Source organism: Hylobates moloch, unplaced genomic scaffold (genome assembly GCF_009828535.3).
Source record: "Hylobates moloch isolate HMO894 unplaced genomic scaffold, HMol_V3 SCAFFOLD_14, whole genome shotgun sequence".
Classification (NCBI taxonomy): Eukaryota; Metazoa; Chordata; class Mammalia; order Primates; family Hylobatidae; genus Hylobates; species Hylobates moloch.
Genome location: NW_026652289.1, coordinates 37,561,889 through 37,588,355, shown reverse-complemented (window position 1 = coordinate 37,588,355; position 26,467 = coordinate 37,561,889). Strand labels below are relative to the sequence as shown.

At 38.9% G+C, this 26,467-nt stretch overlaps 1 protein-coding gene across 1 annotated transcript in view; it reads right to left on the bottom strand.

Moving 5' to 3' along the window:
- The window catches only part of LOC116481549 (uncharacterized), a 63,042-nt gene extending 51,652 nt beyond the window's left edge, over positions 1 to 11,390 (bottom strand). Inside the window, exons 1-2 of the mRNA XM_032174270.1 lie at positions 11,349 to 11,390; positions 6,963 to 7,245 (exon numbers count right to left, since the gene is read on the bottom strand). Of these exons, the coding sequence (XP_032030161.1) occupies positions 6,963 to 7,245; positions 11,349 to 11,390 (325 nt within the window). The remainder of the gene's footprint in view (positions 1 to 6,962; positions 7,246 to 11,348) is intronic.
- Positions 11,391 to 26,467: the final 15,077 nt, after the last annotated feature.

Below are 26,467 nucleotides of genomic sequence, written 5' to 3'. Positions count from 1 at the left end.
CTCAGCCTCGCCTCTATGAGTTTGCCTATTTTAAACATCTCAAATGGGTGGAAACATGCAGTATTTGTCCCTCGCGACTAGTTTATTTCACCTAATATAATGTCCTCAAGTATCATCTGTGTTGAGTGGAAAATACAAACTCGTTTTCTCTATTGTCTCACGACATGCTTCTGACACCACACGTTGGGGTGGTTTTCCCCACACATCAAGCAAGCAATCAATTCTACAGCAGACATCAGCCAGGCACCCTGCAATTCAATTCTGACATGATCTACCTGGAGACTGCCTCATATCCCACAGGTTGAGGGCTCCATCTCTTGAGACTGCCTCCACTTCAGATGCTAATCACAAGCCCCAGGTTGTTTCACCTGTGCTTCTGATTGGCCAGCTATAAATCAGGATTTATAGCCAGTGACCCTCTCCTTGGGTCTGATTAATTTACAAGAGTGGCTCACAGAACACAGGAAAACACTTACATTTACGGGTTTATTATTAAAGGATACCATGAAGGTTGCATATTAAAAAAAAAAAGGCATAGGGCAAGATATGGGGGAGAGCTTCCACTCTCCTTCTAGGCACACCACCCTCCAGGAGCCTCCAGCTTGCCCAGGTTGCCAGAAGCTCTGCACACCCAGTCCTTTATGGTAATTTCATTACCTCATGACTGGTTATATCACTGGTCATTGGTGACCAACTTCACCTTCAGCCCCTCTCTTCTCCTAGGTGGTTGAAGGATGGGTTTAAAAGTCCCAACCTTCTAATCCTCTCTTCATCTTTGCAGTGATAAGTCCCATCCTGAAGCTATTAGGGACTGCCAGCCATTAGTCAAGCCTGAAGCATATAAAAACACACTTTTCTCTTTGGCGATTCCAAGAATTTTAGGAGTTGTATGCCAGGAAGTGGGGACCAAGACCAAATATATATTTCATAATATCACATATTGTCACATATTGTAGGATTTCCTTCTTTTCTTTAGGCTGAATAATATCCCATAGTAGGTATATACCACATTTTATGTATACATTTATCTGCTGGTGGACATTTCACTTGCTTCTACATCTCAGCTATTGTAAATAATGCTTCAATGACATGGAAGTATTAATACCCCTTTGTGATCTTGATTTTAATTCTTTTGGATAAATACCCAAAGTGAGAGAGCTGAATCATATGGTAGTTCTATTTTTACATTCTCTAGAAACCTTCACACTGTTTTCCATAGTGGCTATACCACTTGGCATTCTTACCAACAGTGTTCAAGGGTTCCAGTTTCTCTACATCCCTCAACACCTGTCATTTGTTTTTTTGAAAATGGCTGCCCTAACAAGTATGAGGTACTATCTCATTATGGCTTTGATTGCATTTTTTATGATAAGTGATGCTAAGCATCTTGTTTTTCATATACCTGTTGGCCATTTGTATGTCTTCTTGGGAGAAATGTCTTTGCAAGTCCATGGCTCATTTAAACAATGGCTATCATTATTATCATTATTTTGCTATTTAGTTGTATAAGCTCTTTGTATACTCTTGGCATTAATCCTCTGTTGTATGAATAGTTTGCAAATATTTTCTCCCATTCTGTAGGTTGCCTTTTCACTCTGTTGACTGTTTCCTTTGCTGTGCAAAAGCTTTTGTTCCCCTTTGTCTACTTTTGCTTTTGTTGCTTGTGCTTTTGGTGTCATATCTATGAAATCATTTCCAAGACCAATGTCATGACATTTCCCCCCTTTATTTTCTTCTAGGAGTTTTACAGATTCAGGTCTTTAGCCCATTTTGAGTTAACTTCTGTGTATGGTATAAGATATAGGTACACTATCATTCTTTTGCATGTATATGTCCACTTGTCCCAACACTATTTGTTGAAAGACAATATTTTCCCTATTGTGTGTTATTGAAACCCTTGCCGAGTTGACCACAAATACATGGATTTGTTTCTGTGCTCTCTATTCTATTCTATTGCTCTATATTTCTGTCTGGACTTCTTCAATTTTTAATTCCTGTTACACTACTCTATCATCAATTTCCTGGGAACCGTAAGAACTACTAAAACCTTTGCTTGTTTTGTTTGGTGATTAAATTTGTTATTGGGATAAAATTATATTTCAAACTATTTCTGTAAGAACAGTATCTCAAAATACAAATGTTGTTTTGTATTTTATTTACAATTCCCAGGCTATGAGCTTAATTTATGGTCATCTGCAAAAGGTAGAAAACAAGGTTTTGAGTTGAGTCTCAACTTGCCTGTCACTAAATTGTACAGAATAGATGGTAAGATGGGTTCCTTGTGAGACATAACTTTGCAAGCTCCCAGGCACGAAATTCACCCACCAGGACTTGGGAGTCACCCAAGTTGTATTTGTGCATCCCTTAAAAAGCAAGACTGGGCCGGGCACGGTGGCTCACGCCTGTAATCCCAGCACTTTGGGAGGCTGAGGCGGGCGAATCACCTGAGGTCAGGAGTTCGAGACCAGCCTGACCAACATGGAGAAACCCCATCTCTACTAAAAATACAAAATTAACCAGGTGTGGTGGTACATGCCTGTAATCCCAGCTACTCAGGAGGCTGAGGCAGGAGAATCACTTGAACCTGGGAGGCAGAGGTGTGGTGAGCCTAGATCACTCCATTGCACTCCAGCCTGGGCAACAAGAGTGAAACTTCGTCTCAAGGAAAAAAAAAAAAAAAAAAAACGGCGAGACTGCCCTTTCCCTAGGCTCATCAAAAAAGTAATTAAAGTAAGTGTATGTAGCCGGGTGTGGTGGCTCACGCCTGTAATCTCAACACTTTGGGAGGCTGAGGTTGGCGGATCACCTGAAGTCAAGAGTTAGAGACCAGCCTGGCCAACATGGTGAAACCCCATCTCTACTAAAAATACAAAAATTAGCCAGGCACAGTGATGCACACCTGTAGTCCCAGCTACTCAGGAGGCTGAGGTAGGAGAATTGCTTGAACCTGTGAGGCAGAAGCTGCAGTGAGCTGAGATTGCACCATTGCACTACGGCCTGGGTGACAGAGCAAGACAGTCTCTCAAAAAAAAAAAAAAAAAAGTATATGTATAAAACGTGTATATAAGTGCATATACAGATATACCATATATAGTTTATATATGTATAAATACATACATATCTTATGTACGTACATTATAAATATCTGTAAATGCAAAGAGTCTCCTGATTTACCTTTTGAATCAAATCTAGAGTCACTACTATCTTAATTTTTGCATGAGTTATCTGCAAAGCAAATGAGAAGTAGAAAGAAAATCCCCTCTGCTATTTATTATAAAACACTTCATTAATTTATCACCGGAGTTATCGTCTCAAACTCACTAATGTCTTCTCTGGGCTACTTTTCAGTAGATTATTTCTTGTACATTTGCAAGATGTTACTGAGTCCCGGGCAATGTCCCAGATGATCAGGGCATTTGTGGTACCTGGTATTTGGCTTCTAGACCATGCTCTATAGACTAGATGGGGTGTGTCAAGGAAAGGATGTCTCCATTTGCCTTTGTCCTTAAGAAAGTGGGTAACTGTCTCTTTCCTTGCCTATTCCCTCCATGGAGAATTTACTGGCCCCAATTTTTAAAAAAAGCTCCTACCACACTCCCATTTTCTGTAAGCGCAATTAGTTGCAGGTACAAAATTTGGAGCAAAGAGGCCTCTCGTGGCCTGTTGTGCCTGCAGTTATTCAACTGTGGCTGCAGTTTTTCAGTGCACAACTGATTGCACCCACAAAAAGAAAGGCTAAACTTTGAAAATGGGTCCCTTTAAGACAGTTGGGGGATTGCATGCCTCCGGTTGGCAAATTGCAATCTTTTACAGAGGCACAGCCATCACTCTGGCTCGCACTGCCAGTCGGAAATCCAGGTTAGGCATCTCACATGAGGGAGAGACCTGGCTGGAGAGTAGGTGCACAGGCCTCTCTCCTCTCCGCCCGCCACTTGCCCCCCTTTCACCTTGAGCTACTCATGGACTATGCATTAGTATTCAGCATTCCTGACTCCATCTCCTGTTTAGTTCACCAGTCACTCTCCAAAAGGGTTTGCAGAGAGAAGCTCAGTCGGTCACACTGTCAATATAACACATTTAACCAACTCTAAATTTGCTTTAAAGAGACAGCTACCAAGATTGACTTTTGCAAAGTGACTCACTCCACCACGCGGCAAAGACGTCCGTTTGCTCTCGACTGTTAAGTGTGTCACTGAGTACATAAGAAAGGGTTTTGAAGGAATTCCAGTGTGAACCCACTAATTCAATAATCCAATACCATAAATTCAAGTAACGGATATTAATACTATGTTCAAAACATGCTCACAACTTTTATATCTCTCTTAAACAGACAGAGCATGCGTCGTGAGAGGCTCCTGATGAAATAATAAAACCCAATTTTCATGTAGAAAAAAGAATCATTATAGGAGGATGGTAATTTACTTTATATGACCTTCAATTGATTATTCTGTGGCTGCTACACAAATATCACAGGAGCTATTGATCGTGAAACCTACCAAATAGATCTCTAATAGCTTTTACTGGGCAAAAATAATTATGCTTGCGCTGTGGTCAAACACACATAAACCAATGTGGAGGTATTAATGTATGGCATTATTACCCATCTGTCTGCTAGGTATGGAGAAGACCCGTCACGGGAACACTCTATGTCTAAGCTCCATGAAAGCTCAATATCCAAGCCAACAATTACAGCCAGTTACACAGAAAAATGGATTACTGTAACCAAAAGCTAGAGCCGGATAGTAGAGGCTGCAGCTTGCTTAAAAAAGAAAGTAAAATAATAACAAGAGAAACCCTAATTGAGGGGGAGTCCTGCTGCAGTGACTACCAGGACTCAGAAACTGCGTTTCCCTGTGGCGTCGGCAGCAGAGTAACTTTCCAGAGTCAAGAGCTTTCTATCCAGCCTAGATCATGATCAATGATCAACACTCGTAAAAGGTCAGGGTGTCTAATCAAAGACCAGATCATCTATCTCTCAAGGTAAAGCGTACAACATAATCCAGAAATGTGGCACTGCTGGCCATGGAGAGTGAGAAAATCCAAGGGAAAGAGAAACTTCAGTTCCACTTTGGTGAACAGGAAGAACGTTCTGCTCATACAAAATGTGCAGCCAGCCTTCTGCGGGTGACCCTCAGTGGCTCAGATGGGCCTGAAGGGGATGAACAAAGGCCAAGCTCTGAAGGGGGAACTTCTCCAACATGCTGGGCTTCCAGGTTCCGATAAAAACATTTTAGACTTCAAAATTTCACAGCAAGACTATCACCTGCTCTCCAATCCCCGAAACTCAGTATTTTAAAAAATAATATGTAAATATAAATGCATCAACAGCAAATAACAAAAATCCCAAACTGCTATCAAGGTGTTAAAATGAGGAGTGATACATTTTAACAACCAGACTGAATACACTAAAATGCTAATAGAACTGAGTGGTGGATAAGAAAAAAAGAGAGAGATCTTGTTTACCCAATGTGGGTTCTGTGCATATGCTTGAGTGGAGAGGGGAGACAACTGTGGGATGGTGGCATAACTGTATCCTGTGAAACAGAACAGAATACTATCCCATGAATCCCATTCATATATCTCATGAAATAGAATCAAGTAATATCTCATGTATCCTGTGAAACAGAACAGGATTGGAATGCACAGCTGGATGGCTGCACATGCCAAGGATTGGAAAGGTTTTCCCAAAATACCTCTGTCTAACCCCAAAGCGCTTCTGCCTCCACCACACCCCAGACCAATCAAACCAGAGTATTAATTTTGGCATTTGTATTTCTTAAAACAAAAACAAAAGCCTGTGTGAATCTCACATGAAGACAGGTTTGAGAACCACTAACTTTAAAGGGAGAGACCCTTTTTAGGGACGGGAGGTCCTTAGAGATGAGGAACCGCCAGTTTCCCAAGGGCACTTCTCCTTCTTCTGCGGCAATACAGCTCGCCTGTTTATTTCTCTTCCTTTTTGGCATTAGCAGTTCCAGTTGTTAAAGGCAGGAAAACTGGAGTCATTGTCTCTCTCTTTTTCATGATTTATGACTCAGAAGCAAGACAGGGTCAGGAGGTTGGAGGGTAATGCTTGCGGCTGTGGTTGCTGTTATTTTTATTTTGTATTTTTCTTTAAGAAATATGCTTTTCTGAAAAATCTTGAAGCCTTGAAGCCACCTGCAGGGCTGTTGTTTTCTGAGGCCTTGCGCTCACATAATTGACATCTACATAGACACAGTCCTGGAACATATCGAGGGAGGCAGGCATTCTGCTTGTTCTCATTTGTTCTCAAATTACATGATAAAATATATGTTTTGGACCTTTTAAACCAAAGGGAATTATTGAGCCCACTTACAAAATCCATAACATGTTAGCAGGACTTATCTAGCTGCCTCCACAGAACAGCCAAGCAACTCTACACTCGCTTTAGTCCCCACAAAAACAAGCGGATTGCAATGCAAATAATTTGCCTATTTGGAAATGAAAACTTCTCTGTGGTTTGAGGTCTTATTTTTTCTTTAAGTTGTTACAATCTTTTCATGGTCCTTGAGGTCTAGGTTAGGTTTTTGTTTGGGGTAATTTTTGTATCCTATGGATACTATTTAATCTTTAGTATCGAGTCAGTATTTCTCACTTAGGGCTTAGGGGAATACTGCCTGAAGTATGCAGGGGGCATGCGGAATTCAGACGTGGCTTGGAAACTCCACCATGGGTTCACCCAAGAAACAGACCAGAGGCAACACATTCTATCACTAAAACGTGTTCTCAGTTACACTTCCCTTCCAGAGGTAAGCATCTTAATTCTTCAACTTTTTAGGAGGCTAAACCCAGTGAGGGCCCTTATGTCCACAAATAGATGACACACCCATCCAAAGCACGCGTGTGCATTAGGGGACAGCGTGTCCTCCCACGTTCCAGCCGCCCCCCTGGCTGCCAGCCGCGGGCTCAGCGCACATACGGTCCCTGTCACCCGAGCGTACCTGTCCCGTTCTGGCCTTGGAGAACGCGGTGGCTCACAAGGGCACCGCCAGCACGCGAGGCGCGGCGAAGAGAGCGGAGGGAAGCGGCGGGCTGTCCCGCAGGTGCGGCCGCACCTGCCGCCGGATTGGCCGCGGCGGCGGCGGCGGCAGCGGCGGCGCTCGGCGGGAGGAGGGCGGATGATGGATGGCCTGTCTGCCGGCCCGGGTCCGAGCCGCGGGGGGCCGCCGAGGGAAAGGCGGGCGCGCGCGCGCCGCTCCGTGCCCAGCGCAGACAGTGAGATGCCTGCACAAAAGGACGGGGCTTGGAATGTTTGCGTTTTGAAGATTAGTTTCTATTATATCTCTGTGGGAGAAAGGAAAACGCGCTATGGGAAAGTGGAGGGCGAAGAACCCCCGAATAATTTCGGACTGATATTTGACAAATCATTTCGCCAAAGAATAACCCGCGAGCCTCCCCTTCCCAAATTGCAAACAGTTCAGAAGTCTTATTTGTCATTTATGTGAATGATGTCCTATCAGTATCTGAGAAACAACAGGAAATCAGACCTGAACAGTTGCATCCCCTTATCTCGGGCAATATTAAACCCATTGAAAATGGGTTAAAAAGGAGGGGCGTGGACAATACACTTTAGATATTCTACACAGGCTAAAAATATAAGAGAATTGGCTAGTAAACGCTAGTAAACTCTTTTTTAAAAAAACAAAAAAATAGAAGGATGTGCCCAAGATATATATAACATATATATTGCACGTTAAGATATGCGACATTTTCATAATTTATCTAGCTTTTACTTGTTTAAAAGTCATGATCAATTTGAATATGTTTTGTTTGTCCTTGCAAAAGGATGACAGCGCATTGTTTTAGGCAGTTGTATTTAAGAGGTGTCCTTTTTAACACTGGTTAGGTTGAGAGTGAGGGTCGAAGCAGGCAGACGGATAGCAGGAGAGAATAAGTAGTGAACCACCATAGAAATGAGGCTGATAGAGAGCTACTGTGTCATCCGGGCTCTTCTTTGGCAACGGAAAGACAGACAGGTCCATTCACTGCAAGCATTTCTCCTGCGCAAGGCGCATCGCTGAAGGTAAAGCATCTCCTGTCGAGGAGTCAGTGAGTCCTGCCAGTGCTGATTCATTTACTTCTGAGAGCAACATAGTTTAGAAAAAAAACAGATTCTTTTTCCTATGAGGACAATGTTTTTCTGTTTAATTGTGCTTTAGAATTCCACCATCTTCCTCTGCCCTGTCCACTACCACCACGAAGGAAGTGAAAGCCATGTTTAAAATAGTAATAAATGAGATGGAAACATATCACCAAGGTATATTTTATATAACTGATTGAAAAGTGAGTGGGTGGAAAGAGAAAGCTTAAGTACAAGTGTTTCTCTTTCAAATACCATATGAACAGAACAGTAAGTTTAGAAAAAAGAAATGGGAAAAGGAAACTAATAATCCCATCAGGCTAACAGGGACAGCATATACAAAAAAAAAAACAATGCCCATGTAAATTAAATGTAAGCATGCTTCTTACTAGAATTGTTTGTATGTATGCTTACATACTTAAAAAAGAGTACATTTGAATTGTGGGATTATGTAGTGATTCACATAGCATTATGTCGAAGGGACTTTTTAATATTATTAGAGAATATCCACATTAACCAATTTTAAAAACTGCATAATCTTTCATTAATTGTATATATGGTTTGCTCAACTATTTTCCCAATATTGGGTATTTAGGTTGCTTTTGGATTTCACTAGAGTAAATAACACAGTAAGGAACATCTTGAGGCAAAATTTCCATGTTTTAAATGATTAATTTCAAAGAAATTTATTTAAGTGGAATAAATGGGCCATACATTAAGAACATTTTGATATTTTTTTACAATCATTTTCAAGCTAACTTACAAAAAAAAAGTATTGTGCCATTCCATCCTGCCAGTAGGAAAATCCTGTATTACATTTTTTTCAGCTTTATTGAAGAAAAATTGACAAATAAAAATTGTATATATTCAAGGTACACAATGTGATGTTTCGATATATGTATACATTGTGAAATATATCACATTTTAAAAGTATGCTCCATGTTATTGAGACTATTAGGAAAAGTATTTGGTAATGTAGCAGGTGGGAATTATTTTTTGATATTAATTTTCTTTAGTTATTAATGAAGTCCTTTTGTTTCTTAAAAAATTTCTTTCCTCTCTTTTGAATTTTGGTTTCTGTTCAATCATTGAAATAGCTCTGAAGTTGATACATAAAAATAAAATGTAACATTTTTACAAATCACTCTTTCATGGTGTTAATTTTGAACTAGGGTGATAACCCTGGTTAAAATGGTTACCACAAAAAATTCTTCACAAATTGAGCAAAGGTACAGTTTGAAATGATTTATAGAATTCATGTTTCCTACAAACCTCGGCTTTCCTTCCATGGTGGCACATAAAATGATATTATCCTCTGTGAAGTTACCCCGGAAACTTAAGGTACCTGATACCAAATCGTATTCTCTCATTAAGAAACAGAATCGTTGATCCTTGCACTAGCTTTCTTCCTAGTCTGAAGATGTATGCTGTTTTCTTAGGCCGTGATGTGGTCCTTTAAAAATGCCTTTTTGCGTTCTGGCACCTTCCACAAGTGCACCAGTGCCCAGTAAATAAAGTAGCAGCCCATGTCCCTTTTAGCAAAAGCTATATATCTGTTCAGACTTGTAATTTGCTCCGTTTATATCCTTTGCCCTTGAACTCTGGTTATTAACGCAATGTTTCTCCAAATGATGCCATATAACTCTGCTCCGAGCACATTCACGGTGACACCACGCAAACATTCTAAGGGCCAGGGTCGGCTGAGGAAGGGAAAAAATGACGGCTGAATTGTGGAAGTTGCAGTGCATTACTCAAAATGGAAGGGCTGTAAAACTATGACTGTTAATATTCAAATTGCGACAAGGCCAGAGCCAGACTTTGACTGCAAATATTCTGAGGTCTGCTTGGAAAGCAATTTAGCAAAGTAGCTTTGATTAAAAACGAAACAAGCAGAACACTTCTCCCAAGAAATGAACTAAAAACCTATCAAAGGATTTGAGGCAGGTGTCCTAATTATACATCTTAAGAAATTATTTGTAGTGGGTTTGGAAAGGAGGTTTGTTCAGTTATAAAATGTAGATTGCATGTGTAGGAGAAATATAGACCAAATTCCTTTGTGCAAATTATAATGAAATATGCCAATTTTTGCATCACATATATTGTATAAGACAACTGGGCATTGACTGGGTTTAATACTGTTTTCATTTTTTAAGTAAAAATTTACTAATTAATATTGTGTAAAATTTTGGACAGGGAGTGGGACTAGCCTCCCTTTAGAATATCTGTGAAGGGAATGCACTGATTAACCAAATTAATAATTTAGGTAAGATCGCAGAGGCTCTGCACAACCTACTTTGCAACGGAAATTGTTCTTCTACATTTTAGAAAAGGGCATTTGCAAAAGAGCTTCTTTCCTCTGAAATGAAAAAGTCATACATTTAAAATAATACGGCCAAGAAAGAGCTTGTGCACATTAGCCTATTTCAAAATGGTGTATTTATTTCAAAATAATGTTTTTTAAAAAGGTAATTCTCTCAAAGATCTTTATTTTCATAGAGTCACATTGAAGTGACTTCAGGTCAAAAGTATTTTTTTTTTTTTTTTTTTTTTTTTTTTTTTTTACATTTTACTTTGAAGCAAAATGTTCGTGGCCATGGGATTTAATCTATACACCTCCTTCCCCAGATCCTAGGCTATGCATAATGCAGTTCATGCAAAAATGTTGATGGGAAGGAGAAAATAATATACCATCAGATACCGAATTTCATGCTGAAATGTAAGCTACTGTGAAACTTCTGGGCACATGTCTGTATTCTTAGTACCCTGACTGTGTGCCTTTAAAGAGAAGTAAAGAAAAGAAACACTAATACCTATTTCAGTTGACTATACTGTTATTTTTTTCCCAGACACAACATGATTGGGGTATATTTTCATGTGCAAACACACTTATATGAGTATTGCCACTAGAAAATAAATAAGCCATAGGTGCCCTAGAACATCAAACACACTCTTCTTAAAGTGTTAGCTGTTCTCATGTGAGTATTATTTCCAGAGGAAAATGAATTCTAGGCTTCAAGTAGGTTGTATTAAGAATACTTTGGAAAACAGTCTTTTCATGAATATAGAGCTACCTATTTTCTTTCTATTCTCTCTTTAATCAACTGCACCCAAATTAAAGGAGGTGTTTCACCTTTGATCAATGAGACTGGTCTAGTGACCCTAATTTGAGGACACTTTTTGGCCAATGAAATAAAAATGTAGATGAGAAATTTTTTAAATTCTACGAATTCTAGGATCTCATACTTACTAGATAAGCAGACTTGACAGACACCTTGATGACGTCACTCATCTCTGAATGCCCACAAGCTGAGCATCTGATGAATTCCCAAAATCTACTTATTGAATTAAATGCATTAATGGATGCAAGTGAATGTTTATTGTTGTACACCATTTTGTTGAAATATAACACAATGCTGGGTCGCACAATACTAAGTGATTTTAATTAAAGTAATTCTTGTGTTATGGTTTCTTATTCCCAAAACCACAAAATGTTTATTTTTATAAACTTCATTCATAAACTTATGACCCCACTGTGCTAGTAAAAAAAGGTTGGAGAACCTGGCTCCTACATTCTCTCCCATTGTCAAAGCTAAATAATTGCTGAAATGCACATAAGAATAAAACTGTGTATGGTGTTAGACATCTATTTTCTACAATTGAGAAGGGAAGTTATATATTATTTAGTACAGAACATGTGTTTTGTTTGTGATAGAATAAGAGCATTGCTTATTAATAATTGTGAATGGTTTGAACTTTGATGACTGCAGATTAAACTGGATTTTCTATCTCAGTCTCCTAAATAAAGTACCTTTACATATGTTGCGGATTATATGTGGCATAATTATATCAATTATAGTTTCAAACATTTAGTTCCAAAATATAGCAAAACATTTTCTCTCCCTCACTCATTTCCCTTTTCCTTTTTTTTTTTTTTTGATAGAGTCTTGCTCTGTCACCCAGGCCAGAGTGCAGCGGTGCAATCTCGACTCACTGCCACCTCCGCCTCCTGGGTTCAAGCGATTCTCCCACCTCAGCCTCCTGAGTAGCTGGGATTACAGGTGCATACCACCATGCCCAGCTAATTTTTTGTATTTTTAATAGAGACAGGATTTCCCAATGTTGGCCAGGCTGGTCTCAAACTCCTAACCTCAAGTGATCCGCCCGCTTCTGCTTTCCAAAGTGCTGGGAATCCACTGTGCGCCATCGTGCCCAGCCTCATTTGCTTTTTCCTAAAGGCAACTACTTCCAACATTTCTATTGTATTCTTTCAGAATTCACTTCCCTACCTATATGCAAACTGCTAGTCTTCCTCCCGTTCTTCTTCTTAGTATTATTTTAGTTTTAGAAATCATCTATTGACTTTCTACTAAAGATGAAGATTTGTCTCTCTATACTATCCCCACCCCCAATTATACCCATGTTTTTATTTTCTGAAGACAGTTATATTGCAATTTTTGTTAAATTAGTATTCAGTGTGTATTATCACTAATAAATCTTCCTGAGGGCTGTGCTAGGGAGTAAACAGTTATCTATTCACTTATTTTGCTAAACTTCAGTTTTGGTGTTAACAGTTGATTTGTTTTTAGTGCCTTCCCTCTACCTTTTACTAGCTTTTTAGGTAGTTACCACTAAGTCATCGTTACACTCTAGGTCAATCTCTCAATCCCCTCTCAAGATATTTTCATACATCAGTTCCTTCATGAAGATTTTCTAGGAAAAATCCTTCCAGAGCCTTTCGGTCTACCTTCTTCTAGACTAGCTGCCCTTGGTGTCTGGGCACAGCTGTCATTCTGGGCTCTCTCCTTCACATCTCTCCTGCCATGAGCTCCTGCAGCTGCCTTCTATGCTGGGGCCCCTATTTTCTCCAGCCTTCATCTGTCTCTTTCTTGCTTTAGCCTCTCCTACGTGGAGCCTGTCCTCCAGTGGCTGCTATGAAAAGGTGGGGAGATGGTGCGGTCTAAAAATGTTTTGTTTTACACACACAGTTTACTTGGTACCCTGGCTTGAACTAGAATTTCTTTTTCTTCTGCGTTTTACAAGCATTTCTCCATTTCTACGTGTTGCTGCTGAGAAGTCTGAATTTATACTAATTCTGATCCTTTTCGTGTGATTTCCCCCTATCTGAAAGTTTAGGATAAACTTTTTCACTAAGATGGACACTGGTAAGAGTCAGTATTTGTCCATTGTGCTAGGCAGCTAGGAGGCCCCTTGAATGTGGCATACCTACCTTGTGTTTTCTGAACTTCAATGGAGTTTTGTGCTTCTCATATAAGTTTTACAAATTTCTATGATTTCTTATTTTTTACTTTTTGTTCCTATTTTTGTAGTACTTGTACAGTTTCAGGTTGCGATATCTTCCACTTACCTCCCTGAAGATGTTAAGGGTTGTTATTGGACGTTCCTTTTGTTTGCATATTCTTTTTTAAGTAGTATTTTTTTTAAATTTTTGTTTGTCTTAGTCTCCAGTTTTCATGTAAAAAACTTTCCTAACATATCAGGCGGTCCTTGGTCATCTGCTCATATCTACAATAGGAGGATTTGAAATGTGATTAGGAGCTCTGGTTATATGGGTGGAGCTTATATGTTACAGTAGGGTCAGTTCTAGCCAAGCCATTTTACTGACAAAGCCCAGTTTATTCTTTCCTTTTTTTTTTTTTTTTGAGATGGAGTCTCGCTGTGTCGCCCAGGCTGGAGTGCAGTGGCCAGATCTCAGCTCACTGCAAGTTCCACCTCCCGGGTTCATGCCGTTCTCCTGCCTCAGCCTCCTGAGTAGCTGGGACTACAGGCGCCCACCACCACGCCTGGCTAATTTTTTGTATTTTTAGTAGAGACGGGGTTTCACCAAGTTAGCCAGGATGATCTCGATCTCCTGACCTCGTGATCCGCCTGCCTCGGCCCCCCAAAGTGCTGGGATTACAGGCGTGAGCCACGGTGCCCGGCCTATTCTTTTCTATTGATTTCCCAGAGAAGGTTCTGAAGGTAAAGGCACGGGCCACAGTGCTTTGCTTTCCAGTGGAAGAGCACATTTGTGTGTTTCAGTATCTACCCTACTGATGGTCATGTAATATTCTGTCTTTGGTTTGCTACAGCTCAGATGAAATAGATGCCATCTGTTTTATTATCTTCAGAGAATAATTTTTCAGTGTTCTATTGGGGTGGGTGAAGGGTATTTGCCCTGCAACATCAAAGAACAAAGGAGATATGGAGCTCTAAAACAACATTCAATCAACTTCACTTTTTTTTTTTTTTTTTTTTTTTTTTTTGAGACAGAGTCTCGCTCTGTCACCAAGCTGGAGTGCAGTGGTGCGATCTCGGTTCACTGTGACTTCCGCCTCCCAGGTTCAAGGGATTCTCCTGCCTCAGCCTCCTGAGTAGCTGGGACTACAGGCGCACACTACCACGCCCAGCCACTTTTTGTATTTTTAGTAGAGCTGGGGTTTCACCATGTTGGCCAGGATGGTCTCAGTCTCTTGACCTCATGATCCATCCACCTCAGCCTCCCAAAGTGCTGGGATTACAGGCCTGAACCACCATGCCCGGCCCAACCTCACTTCTTCTTTTTTTTTTTTTTTTATTATACTCTAAGTTTTAGGATACATGTGCACAACATGCAGGTTTGTTGCATAGGTATACATGTGCCATGTTGGTGTGCTGCACCCATTAACTCGTCATTTAGCATTAGGTATTTCTCCTAATGCTACCCCTCCCCCTCCCCCCACCCCACAACAGTCCCCAGAGTGTGATGTTCCCCTTCCTGTGTCCATGTGTTCTCATTGTTCAATTTCCACCTATGATTGAGAACATGCAGTGTTTGTTTTCTTGTCCTTGCGATAGTTTGCTGAGAATGATGGTTTCCAGCTTCATCCATGTCCCTACAAAGGACATGAACTCATCATTTTTTTATGGCTGCGTAGTATTCCATGGTGTATATGTGCCACATTTTCTTAATCCAGTCTATCGTTGTTGGACATTTGGGTTGGTTCCAAGTCTTTGCTATTGTGAATAGTGCTGCAATAAACATATGTGTGCATGTGTCTTTATAGCAGCATGATTTATAATCCTCTGGGTATATATCCAGTAATGGGATGGCTGGGTCAAATGGTATTTCTAGTTCTAGATCCCTGAGGAATCACCACACCAACTTCCACAATGGTTGAATTAGTTTACAGTCCCACCAACAGTGTAAAAGTGTTCCTATTTCTCCACATCCTCTCCAGCACCTGTTGTTTCTTGACTTTTTAATGATCGCCATTCTAACTGGTGTGAGATGGTATCTCATTGTGGTTTTGATTTGCATTTCTCTGATGGCCAGTGATGATGAGCATTTTTGCATGTGTTTTTTGGCTGCATAAATGTCTTCTTTTGAGAAGTGTCTGTTCATATCCTTCGCAACCTCACTTCTTTATTGCAACTCTTCCCTTTAGCCTGCCCTTACAGAGGTACCTGGAACCATAAGTTCCTTAGGTGTTAGGTTTTCCCCATGGTCAGCTTAGGACTCAGTGTTCTCAGATTCACCAAATCAGTTACCAAGCATGCTTCTGTTTTCCAGCTTTAGGTTTTTTTGTTTGTTCATTTCTGCTTTTGTCTTCTCTGGTTTTTTGGCCAGTTGGGAATTATGCCCTAAAAATAAAACAGAAAACCTTTGGTCTTATGTACCAGTTTTCACATGACAGTGTGTTCAATTCACTATCTTTATCCAGAACCAGTTGTATATATTTATGTATGTTACAAATAGATGATAATATAGTTAGGATGATCTGTTAAAATGGAAAAGCAAGCATATTTTTCAGAAGTGTTTGATTATTTTATTTGTGATTATAAAGCACTTTGCAAAAAAATTAGTTAGAAATACTTAAATACTTTAATTTGTAATTTTCCACCTTTTCTAGAAGATGATTTTTTTTTTTTTTTTTTGAGACAGAGTCTTGCTCTGTTGCCCAGGCTGGAGTGCAGTGGCACGATCTCGGCTCACTGCCACCTCTACCTCCCAGGTTCAAGCGATTGTCCTACCTCAGCCTCCTGAGTAGCTGGGATTACAGGCACCTGCCATCATGCCCAGCTAATTTTTGTATTTTTAGTAGATACAGGGTTTTGCCATATTGGCCAGGCTGGCCTCAAATTCCTGACCTCAAGTGATCCACCCACCTTGGCCTCCCAAAGTGCTGGGATTACAAGCATGAGCCACCATCCTGGTCAAGAGGATACTAATTTTGAATACTATAGGTCCTGATGTCTTCTTAAAGTTAACTCAATATTAATATTGTTTAAATACTATTTTCTAAACTAATGTATTACTAATGATTTCAGCAACTGATTATTCCCCACATAGGTGGAGAATGGCAATAAATGCAGCCTGTAAGCAGAACTAACTATAAATTCAGCCTGTAGGTAGAACAAATGATGCAGAATTGAGTTCTGCATTGGCCAACAGAGCAAAAGGTACCACACATTAAATAAGATTAATTTATATTAAGAGATTATTGAAGGATGAAAATTAAAATAGGAAAAATAGATTATAGAAGAGTTATATTCAATGATATAAGATTTAATTAAAGCAGGTTATTTTGAATTCAACTTATGTATACAAACTCTATTAAACTGAGTGCTAGGCCTTAAACATACTTATATAAAACATTAAAATAAAATGTGCTACTCAGCATCAAAATATTGAGAGAACTATTCTGGATATATGATTCTTTGTATTTTGTTTGAGTAAAACTTTATATACTAACAGTGATTTATTGAATTAACCTCAATAAATTCTAATTAACAAGAAAACTATTAGATATCTAAGAATGTTCTATAATATGATTGCTTCCAGAATTGCAGATATTGCAGTAAAAATTGGAGTGAATAGAGAATAAGATTAAACAAGTATTACCAACTTTAATATGATCTTCATAAGCTTCCCACATCCAGGGCAATATATTTCTGGCTGTGAAAGTCAATACAAAATCACAGACTGAAATACTCGATGTGACTTGCAAAAGTCATTTTTGGGCAAGCTGTTTCCTGAGATGTAAATTAAACTAAAACATACCTTGCATCAGACAGTTGTTGCTTTTTTTTTTTTTTTTTAAAGAAACTGGATCGTGGCCTTGTTTTCCAAAGAATATCACTTTATTCCTGGTTGTCAAATAGATATTACCATTGTGAAACTGAGTTTGATGGCAGGCAGCAAATACTGATTAAGTGCAGGCCCTGTTGCTTGAATAAATGATTTTTTAATCATTGGAAATTAAACGCAAACGTTTTTCTCACAATTTGCAACTTCTTCCTGAGGTTGTAATTAAAAGAAGGAAGAGTATTTCCGGTGTTTGTCAACAAAAGATTTGAGCCAGAAACAGTTAGGTTCAAATCCCATGTCTGCCACTTAGGAGTAAACTACTTAATCTGTTCTGTGGTGACCACTAACCTCCTGTGTAAATGGAGATAGTAGTAACTAGTGTTTGTCAGAATTCAACAAGGCAGGTAGCTCAGCGCCTGGTTCAGAGGGAGCATGTCTATAGCTGAGAGTCATTGGTGCTATTGATGATTTTGATTGGCCCCATGTCTCTATTACTGTTAGTAGCAGTAACTTTTTCTACCATAATTTTGGTGCTGTTGGTTTTATATATTAAAAATATTAGAAATGAAGATCCTTAAATGACATATTTTATTACCAAATCAAACTGGTCCTTTATGTGTGTTTCTCTGGAGTTTTGCCCATGATGCTGGGCATTTTCAAAGTGTGCAAATGTCACTGCTTTGAGATTTCTCTGGATAAATCTGATTTAGAGTTGAGCCCTTGCCTTTTACCCTTGTTGGTTAATTGTTGCCCGTCTTTGCCTTTGTGGGGTCTGCCATCATTCCTGGTGAGGAGAAGTCACCTAGAGTTGTTGATGTGGTCCTTATCTGGCCATCATGGCTTATAAAGGCAGTCCCCCTGGTACTGTCAGGTTCTTTGTCACATGTCCTGTTATTGAGGGAGTCATAAGGAGATGGATGGGCTAAATCTAATCAATCAGTCCTTGCCATTGTAGCCTTCCCTCTTCAGGCTAGGTGTGTACTTATGAAGCACAAAGTCAAGGGAAGTTTTGGTCACATTTTAATAAGTTATTTTTCACTTCATTATTTTTCTGAATGAAGACATCATTCCCTGTCAACCTCCCAAAATGACCAATAAAGTTTCTTGTTTTTAAGATTTTCTTTCATTAAATGCCACTCTGAACTCATAGACGTTTATATATTTGATTTTTTGTTTGCTTGTTTGTTGTTTGTTTGTTTTTGAGATGGAGTCTTGCTCTGTTGCCCAGGCTGGAGTGCAATGGCACCATCTCTGCTCACTGCAACCTCCACCTTTCGGATTCAAGAGATTCTTCTGCCCCAGCCTTCCAAGTAGCTAGGATTACAGGCACATGCCACCACACCCAGCTACTTTTTTAGTTTTAGTAGAAACAGGGTTTCACCATGTTAGCCAGGCTGGTCTTGAACTCTTGACCTCAGGTGATCCTCCCGCCTTCGCCTCCCAAAAGTGCTGGGATTCCAGGTATGAGCCACCGTGCCCAGACTATATTTAATGTTTTGATCTAATTATCAGTTACCAGAAAAAAAAGAAAAAAACCAAAGCCCCTTTTGCCACGAAGCATAGCACATATGTAAAAATGTGTGATACCAAGGTACAGCTTAGTGAATTGGAAGGCACATACCTTTGGTACAGAACTTTGCCAACCACTCCCGATGTCTGCCACAGGTCCCTTACTCCCTAGTATAACTGAGAGTTTTATTTCATTGTATTCGTGTAGAAAGCAAAGGTAGGTACTTTAGGCTCTCAGACCTTCAGGTCCAAATATTTGAATGTCTCTTCAGTGGTGTGACCATCTCAGGGAGTGGAGATGGAAGAAATTGGAGGAGCAGCCCTTGTGTCCACACATGTGCTGGTGAGGCGCTCCACGCTGTGGAAGGAGTGGGAGGTGGTAAGAGAAGCTGAATGGCCAACAGGGCAGAGGTGGGGACCAGCTTTCCCTCTCCTCCCATCTTCTAGAGGATAAGATTTCAAGATTCAAATGTTCTCTTTACATATCCAATAATGGTGATAGTAATAGTTTTTTAAAAAGCCTTCTTTGGAAAATTAAAATGTTGACAGTCAACTGTATTTCCATCACTAATTATTTTTGTTTTCCATATTGTTGTTACTGTTTCATTAAATCTCCAAGGTTTACAATTTGCTAAACATACACTTATTGCCTGCCTGCTAAGTGGTGGATGCTACTTTCTGAGCTGGGCGTCCCAAGCTAAGTACATAGTCCTTGACTCTGCAGGTCACCTCCACGAGGGCAAGGCAGTCTATTTCTTTGCTCTCCTCTTCGCCCCAGTGCCAACACTGTGCCTCATGCATAGTACATGTTAAAGAAGCATTGTTTTGAATGAATTGACAAATTGACCTATGTCACATTTTTATATTTCCCTTATCACTACTGGGTATGTTAACTCATGTGATAAAATACATTTCCCAAGAAAGAAAAAAACATACTAATGATTCAGCACTTATTTTTAGGGGCAAATCAGATGGAAAAGAGGGAGAGGGAAGGGAAAAGGCATCCTGTCCTCCTTACCAGGTCTTGGGCTTGGGCAAGTCATTTAACATCATGGAAGAGAACATACTGGCCTTACACTTCTCAGAATGTCACCTTTGAGGGTGAAGACGTATGTAGCAACATTTGGGCAGCTGTCAATGCTAGATATCATTAACCCTTTAAATAATAGCGGCATACTCCTAGATAGCACGCTTTAATACCCTTTCCATCTTGGGCATCCACACCCACTCCAAGAAAAACTCCCCCCTCCACCAACACACACACACACACACACACACACACACAAATTTATTGAAGGAAATTATAGAGAATATGGCAGACAAATTGTATTTGTTATTTTTAGTAGGTCATATTGTTTGGACTTTGTGTTGCATTACGTTTACAGCCACATGCCAAGCTCTTCCACTCCTATACAACATGGAGCCTTAGTTCAAGTTACCTGAAGGAGCTCTCTTGCGTTCAAATTTGGCTAAGACTGTTTACATATAAAACCTGTTTATTTATTTATTTATGTTTGCTTTTTGAGATGGAGTCTGGCTGTGTCACCCAGGCTGGAGTGCAGTGGGCACGATCTCAGCTCACTGCAACCTCTACCTCCTAGGTTCAAGCGATTCTCCTGCCTCAGCCTCCCAAGTAGCTGGGACTATAGGCACGTGCCACCACGCCTGGCTAATTTTTTGTATTTTTTTTTTTTTTTTTTAGTAGAGATGGGTTTTCACCGCATTAGCCAGGATGGTCTCAATCTCCTGACCTCGTGATCTGCCTGCCTCAGCCTCCCAAAGCGCTGGATTACAGGCATGAGCCACTGCACCTGGCCCAATATAAAACCTTTTTTACCTGAACTGATTAAAATTAAACTGGTTACCTACTACCTGCCTGATTCAATTAAGTTGTCAAAATGTTTCTTCATGCCTAAAATGTGCTGTCCTCCTCCACTAATAAACTCCTACTTGCCTTTAAAATTTTACTATGAGAAAACATTTGTAACAATTTGAAGCAAAGTATTAATATTCTAGTATACAATGTTCTTACAAGTCAATAAAAATCCCATAGAAAAAATGGACAAAACATGACAAAACATGAATTGTGAATCCACAAGGAAAAAAGCAATAAACTTATAAAACACTAGTTATCAGATAAAAGCAATTAGAGAGACTGTTATCAATTATTACCTCCCACTATTGACAGTAATTAGCAGAATATTGATAAACAAAGATTGGGAACGATACACAATCATATATAGTTGATAGGAGTTGGCAAGAAGTTTTGTCCTATCAAATGTAAATTGGCCTGCCAATCCTACTTCTAGAAATGTATTCTAAAGAACTATTACCATGGGTACAGAAAGATTTATGCACAAACATTTTCAAGGCAGACTTGTTCATAACAGTGAAACACTGGAAATAGCCTCGATGTCTATCAAGTGGGCAAGTGATTCCATAAATCTTTGTGTATCTGTGCCATAGGACTCCAAGTATCCCTTAAAAATGCCTAGCATGGAAGGACTTCTAAGGCAAGTCAAGTGAAAAAAATGCAACAAGCAATACTCATATGTTTGTATGCAAAAAATGAGCATGTATGTGTAAATGTGTGTGTGCAAATTTACCAAAAGGGGACTTGGAAGGATGCCATCAAATTGTAGAAAATTGATATTTCCTGGGCATAGAGGAATGGGGGTAAGGGAGTAGAGGAGAAATTAGAAGAAAGGACTCAGGGAAAGGTTAAAGGAGGCTCTCACACGTGCTATTCTTACTGTTAATATTTTTAAAATAGAATATATTAGGTATTTTACATTTAATGACAAAAGAAGAAACTTGTGGCCGGGCGCGGTGGCTCACGCCTGTAATCCCAGCACTTTGGGATGCCGAGGTGGGCGGATCACCAAGTCAGGAGATCAAGACCATCCTGGCTAACACAGTGAAACCCCATCTCTACTAAAAATATAAAAAATTAGCTGGGCACGGTGGCGGGCGCCTGTAGTCCCAGCTACTCAGAGGCTGAGGCAGGAGAATGGTGTGAACCCTGGAGGCGGAGCTTGCAGTGAGCCAAAATTGCACCACTGCACTCCAGCCTGGGCGACATAAAAAAAAAAAAAAAAAAAAAAAAACAGAAGAAATTTGTTATTTCAGTTCATCATAACATATATTCAGAGTTATGTTATTTTCTTAATCATTTATGGTAGTTCTTCATACATTCTGAGTAGTAATATTTGGTTAAGTATATTATATTTTTCTGAACTGGCCCTTGTGCCTTGTTTCACGGTGTCTTTTCTTATTCATAAACGTGTAATACATAAGTCATCAATATGATGGCTCCTAAGGTTTCTGGTTATATACACCTCAGGATTATACAAATACTGTCCACGATTTTATTCTAGTGCTTTTATAGTTTCAATAGAGTCATGCACTGCTTAGGGATGGGGAAATAATTCTGAAAAACACACCCTTAGATGATTTCATCACTGTATGAACATCCTAGAGTGCACTTACACAAACCTAGGTGACACAGCCTACTACACACCTCGACCACGTGGTATATAGCCTATTACTCCTACTCTATAAACCTGTACAGCATGTAACTATACTGAATACTGTAGGGAACTGTAACACAATGGTAAGTATTTTCGTGTCTAAACCTAAATGTAGAAAAGGTGCAGGAAACATACAGAGTTAGAATGTTAGCAGAACACCATTGTATACACAGTCCATCCCTGAGCAAAACGGTGTTAGGCATCATATGACTACATGCACCTCTCTGATACACTTAAAATGTTTTTCTGTGCTATGAAGCACAGGTTTAAGTTAATTTTTTTTCCATAAGGGATTAATCACTTATTCAATTTCAAACTTATGAAATGCTTTTTCTTTTCCCACTATTTTAAAATGTACATTTTTATTATAAATAAATCATATATACATAGCTCTGTGTTGATATTCACTCTTCTATTGATACATTTTCTCTATGACTTTGTGAGTACCACAGTCTTAATTACTGTAAGTTTGCAGTGTGTCTTACCATCTAATAGAATAAGGTCCTATTATTATTCTTTTCTAAACTTTCTTGACTACATTTGTGTATTTTTCTAGAGTCAACTTGTCAAGTGTTATTAAATATCCTACTGCAATTTTGATTTTAACTGCATTCTAGATATATTTATAAAAATTGATATCTTTCTAATATTAAATTTTCTCTCTGACATACATCTCTCCATTTCACTTAATTAGGTGTTCATTTATGTTATCTGGCAAAGTCCCATTTTATTGTTTTGCTCACATAGGCATTATTTATTTCCAATTAAAGTTATTCCTAGATATAACATTGACATTTCTAGGTATAATATATTTATGACAATTACGAATGGCCTTTTTTATTTCCATTATATTTTCTAGTTGATTATTTTTTTCTTAAGAAAGCATATTGCTTTCACAGTATTGGTCTTCTATCTGGCCATCATCTTATGAACTATATTACTCTCATCCATATTTTTTCCATTTTTTACGTAAAAACTTAGTAAATAATTACATTGTCTCTAAATTATGACCTTCTGTCTTTTCCATTTTAACATTTATCTCTGTCATATTTTTCCCATGTTATTACATGAACCGGAATCTCTAACATAGTGATAAATACCACCATGATAGTCAGGCTCCCTGCCCTTTTTTTGTGAGTTTTGATGAGAATGATTCTGATATTCCAGTATTAAGTGTGATATAAAAACTGTATATTTCTGGTAGATATGGTTGAGACATGGTTTTTCTGTCTCAGTTTTTATGTTGTGCTATTGTCGTAGTTTACTTCCTTCCCATTTAAATCAGGAATGTCATTTATAACAAAGGTAACATAAGGTGCAGAGGGCACATTTTGGAGTCAGAATCTTACATAACTTGCATGTCTCCACCACTTACATTTTCGTACCTCAATGTGTTCATCCAAAATTGAATAAAATCATAGGACCTACTCCGCTGAGTTATTTTAAAAATTAAATAAGGTGGGGCGCAGTGGCTCACGCCTGTAATCACAGCACTTTGGGAGACCAAGGTGGGCGGATCACTTGAGGCCAGGAGTGCGAGACCAGCCTGGCCAACATGGTGAAACCCCGTCTTTAGCAAAAATATAAAAAATTAGCCGGGCGTGGTGGCATGTGCCTGTAAGCCCAGTTACTTGGGAGGTTAAGACAGGAGAATGGCTTGAACCCGGGGGGCAGAGGCTGCAATGAGCGGAGATCATGCTATTGCATTCCAGCCTGGGCAGCAAGAGTGAAACTCTGTCTCAAAAATACATAAATTATTTAATTAAAATTCAAATTAAATACGATCATGCATGCTAAAGGACTGTAAACAGGGATGAGTACATAATATTTGCTAAGAATTAATAGTACTAGTATAACTATTAAAGAAATTTTCATTTAATTTTCACCTTTGTGTAATATAGTGATTCACATTAACACATTTCTTGATATTGCACCATTTTTACATCTCTGGAACAAACTCTGTGATCATGATTCATTTAACCCACTGCTGGATTGTATTACCTAATATTTGTATGTATTTATAACTGATATTTTGGTTTACAGTTTTCTTTCTTTGTAAATGAGTGAGTTTGCTTGTGTGTTTATATGTGTGTGTGTCTGTGTGTGTGTGTTTGATAATTTTGGTGTCAAGATTATACTAGCATCATCTGATTAGTTGGAAAGCCATCCACTGCTTTTTGTGTCTTTGGGCACTTTCCATAACATAGATTATTAGATAAAGTTTCTATAATTCAGTCTCAAAAGCATGGAGTCATTTTTTTTCTAATAGGCTTTTAGGTTTCTTCAATGATTATTGGTGTATTCAGGTTTTCCTGGTCTTAATAGAACCTTGATATTTTATGTCTTTCTAGAAAACAATTTTTTTCTCTGATTTCTATTTCTGGCAATAGGGAGTAAATAGTATTCTCATATAATTATTTTTTAAATTTCCTCCAAATTGATGGTATATCTTTATCTTATTTTTAATGCTGTTTTGATGTTTTATTTTGTACATCTTTTTTTTTTTTTTTAAAGTCTTGCTTGGGCATGCCAGATGTTTGTCTATTTTCTTGGTCTCACCAGAGACTAGTGTTTAGACGTATTGTCATCTATCTTACATTTTAGCACAATAATATCTATTTCTATTATTATTCATTCATTCCTTCTACTTTTGGGGAGACTCATTTGAGATTGTTGTTCATAGTTATTGAATAGTGTGCTTAGATCATATATGTTTAAATTGTCCCGTGTTCCCACATTTCTTCATTTCTCCAATTCATGCATGAGTGATTTTTGAACATCCATGCAACTAGCATAAATTGTGTGTCCGCTGAATGTGTATTAAAATTGTTTCCCAAGAATGATGCCAAGCGTGGAGACACAAATTCCTAGCTTCCAGTAACTCACAATGTGTTGAGACTGCCAACTTTAGAGAGGAAAGATGTATGTAGGTAAGAAAGCAAACAAGTAGGGAAGGAAGGGAAGGAGGGATGGAGGGAGGGAGGGAGGGAGAAAGAAAAAAAGAAAAAAGAAAAAATATATAGTAGAGTAAAATAGAGATAGACTCTAATGATATGCACAAGGCTCTACGAAATGACAAATTTGTAACTGAGGGACAATAATAATTGCTCTGCCCACCAAAAAGGATTGTGATAAGCAATGAATGAATGAATGAATGTATAAGAAAGAATTTTGAAAAACTGAACAGAAAGATTAAGTACAATAGGTCAGGTCAGTGGGATAAATCTTCAGTTTCCACATGCAGTCAAGGAGGCTGCCGTTCTCAATGCCAGCTTCATTTCTAATTGGGCCACATACTTTAAAAAACACCATCTAGGAAGTTTGTACTTAATTTCTACCTGGTATTTCATTTGCATTGCCCTTCCTCTATTGAATGCCAGGTTTTAAAATATTTTTCTCTGCCACAATATGTCGATATTTCTGTTCATGGTACAACTGCTTAGTTATCTGTTTCTTCAGGTATCTCTGTTCAAGCCAACACCCACTAGGTTATGCTGAGTCTTTTTTTCCTTAAGATACCCCTAAGGAATACTCCGTGGTCACATCAGTAACACCAGCCCATGTGACCGTAAGTCTCACTCAATGGTATGTGATCTCTTTGAAACACATTTTCAGTACTTGAGGGATGTATGGTTTGTAACTGGAAAACCATTATTCTACCTTGACACGTGTTCGTTAAAGGGTATTCACTTCTTTTCGTGCATCTTTTCCCAAGTCTCTTCCCCATATTATTATGTATTATCTGACATTTGATATTTGGGGGATGCCGCCATAAAGACGTAGTATAGCATAGACTTTAGATCACATGTTCGGGGAACCTACCAATTGAGCTCTCCAAAGTGTTAAAGCAAATTTGTTTTCACCTGCAATCTTATTTCCTGTGACCTAGGAGGATTTGGTGCTTTGTACCTCAACTTATTTTGGAGACATCAGTTTATCAGTGTGATCTGCAATTGTTCTCAGACTGATTTACCAGAAAGTACAGGACAGGTTCTATTGTCTGTACGCCCACTCTTTACTTTCTCCTTTTGCAAAAGAACCACATATTTGTAAAGGCAGACTTTCCCCTACCTGCTGCCATGTGGTTTCAATAGGTGCTGTCAGTCAGATAAACTGCTGCCCTGGCCACATGAGTAAAACTCTGATCTGAATGGGCCAATCAGACCACTTCACTTTTCTTGCCAAAATGATTTGGCTCAAACGATTGTGTTAGGCAGAACTATGACCTCCCAAGGACAGTCGCATCCTGATCCTAAAAAG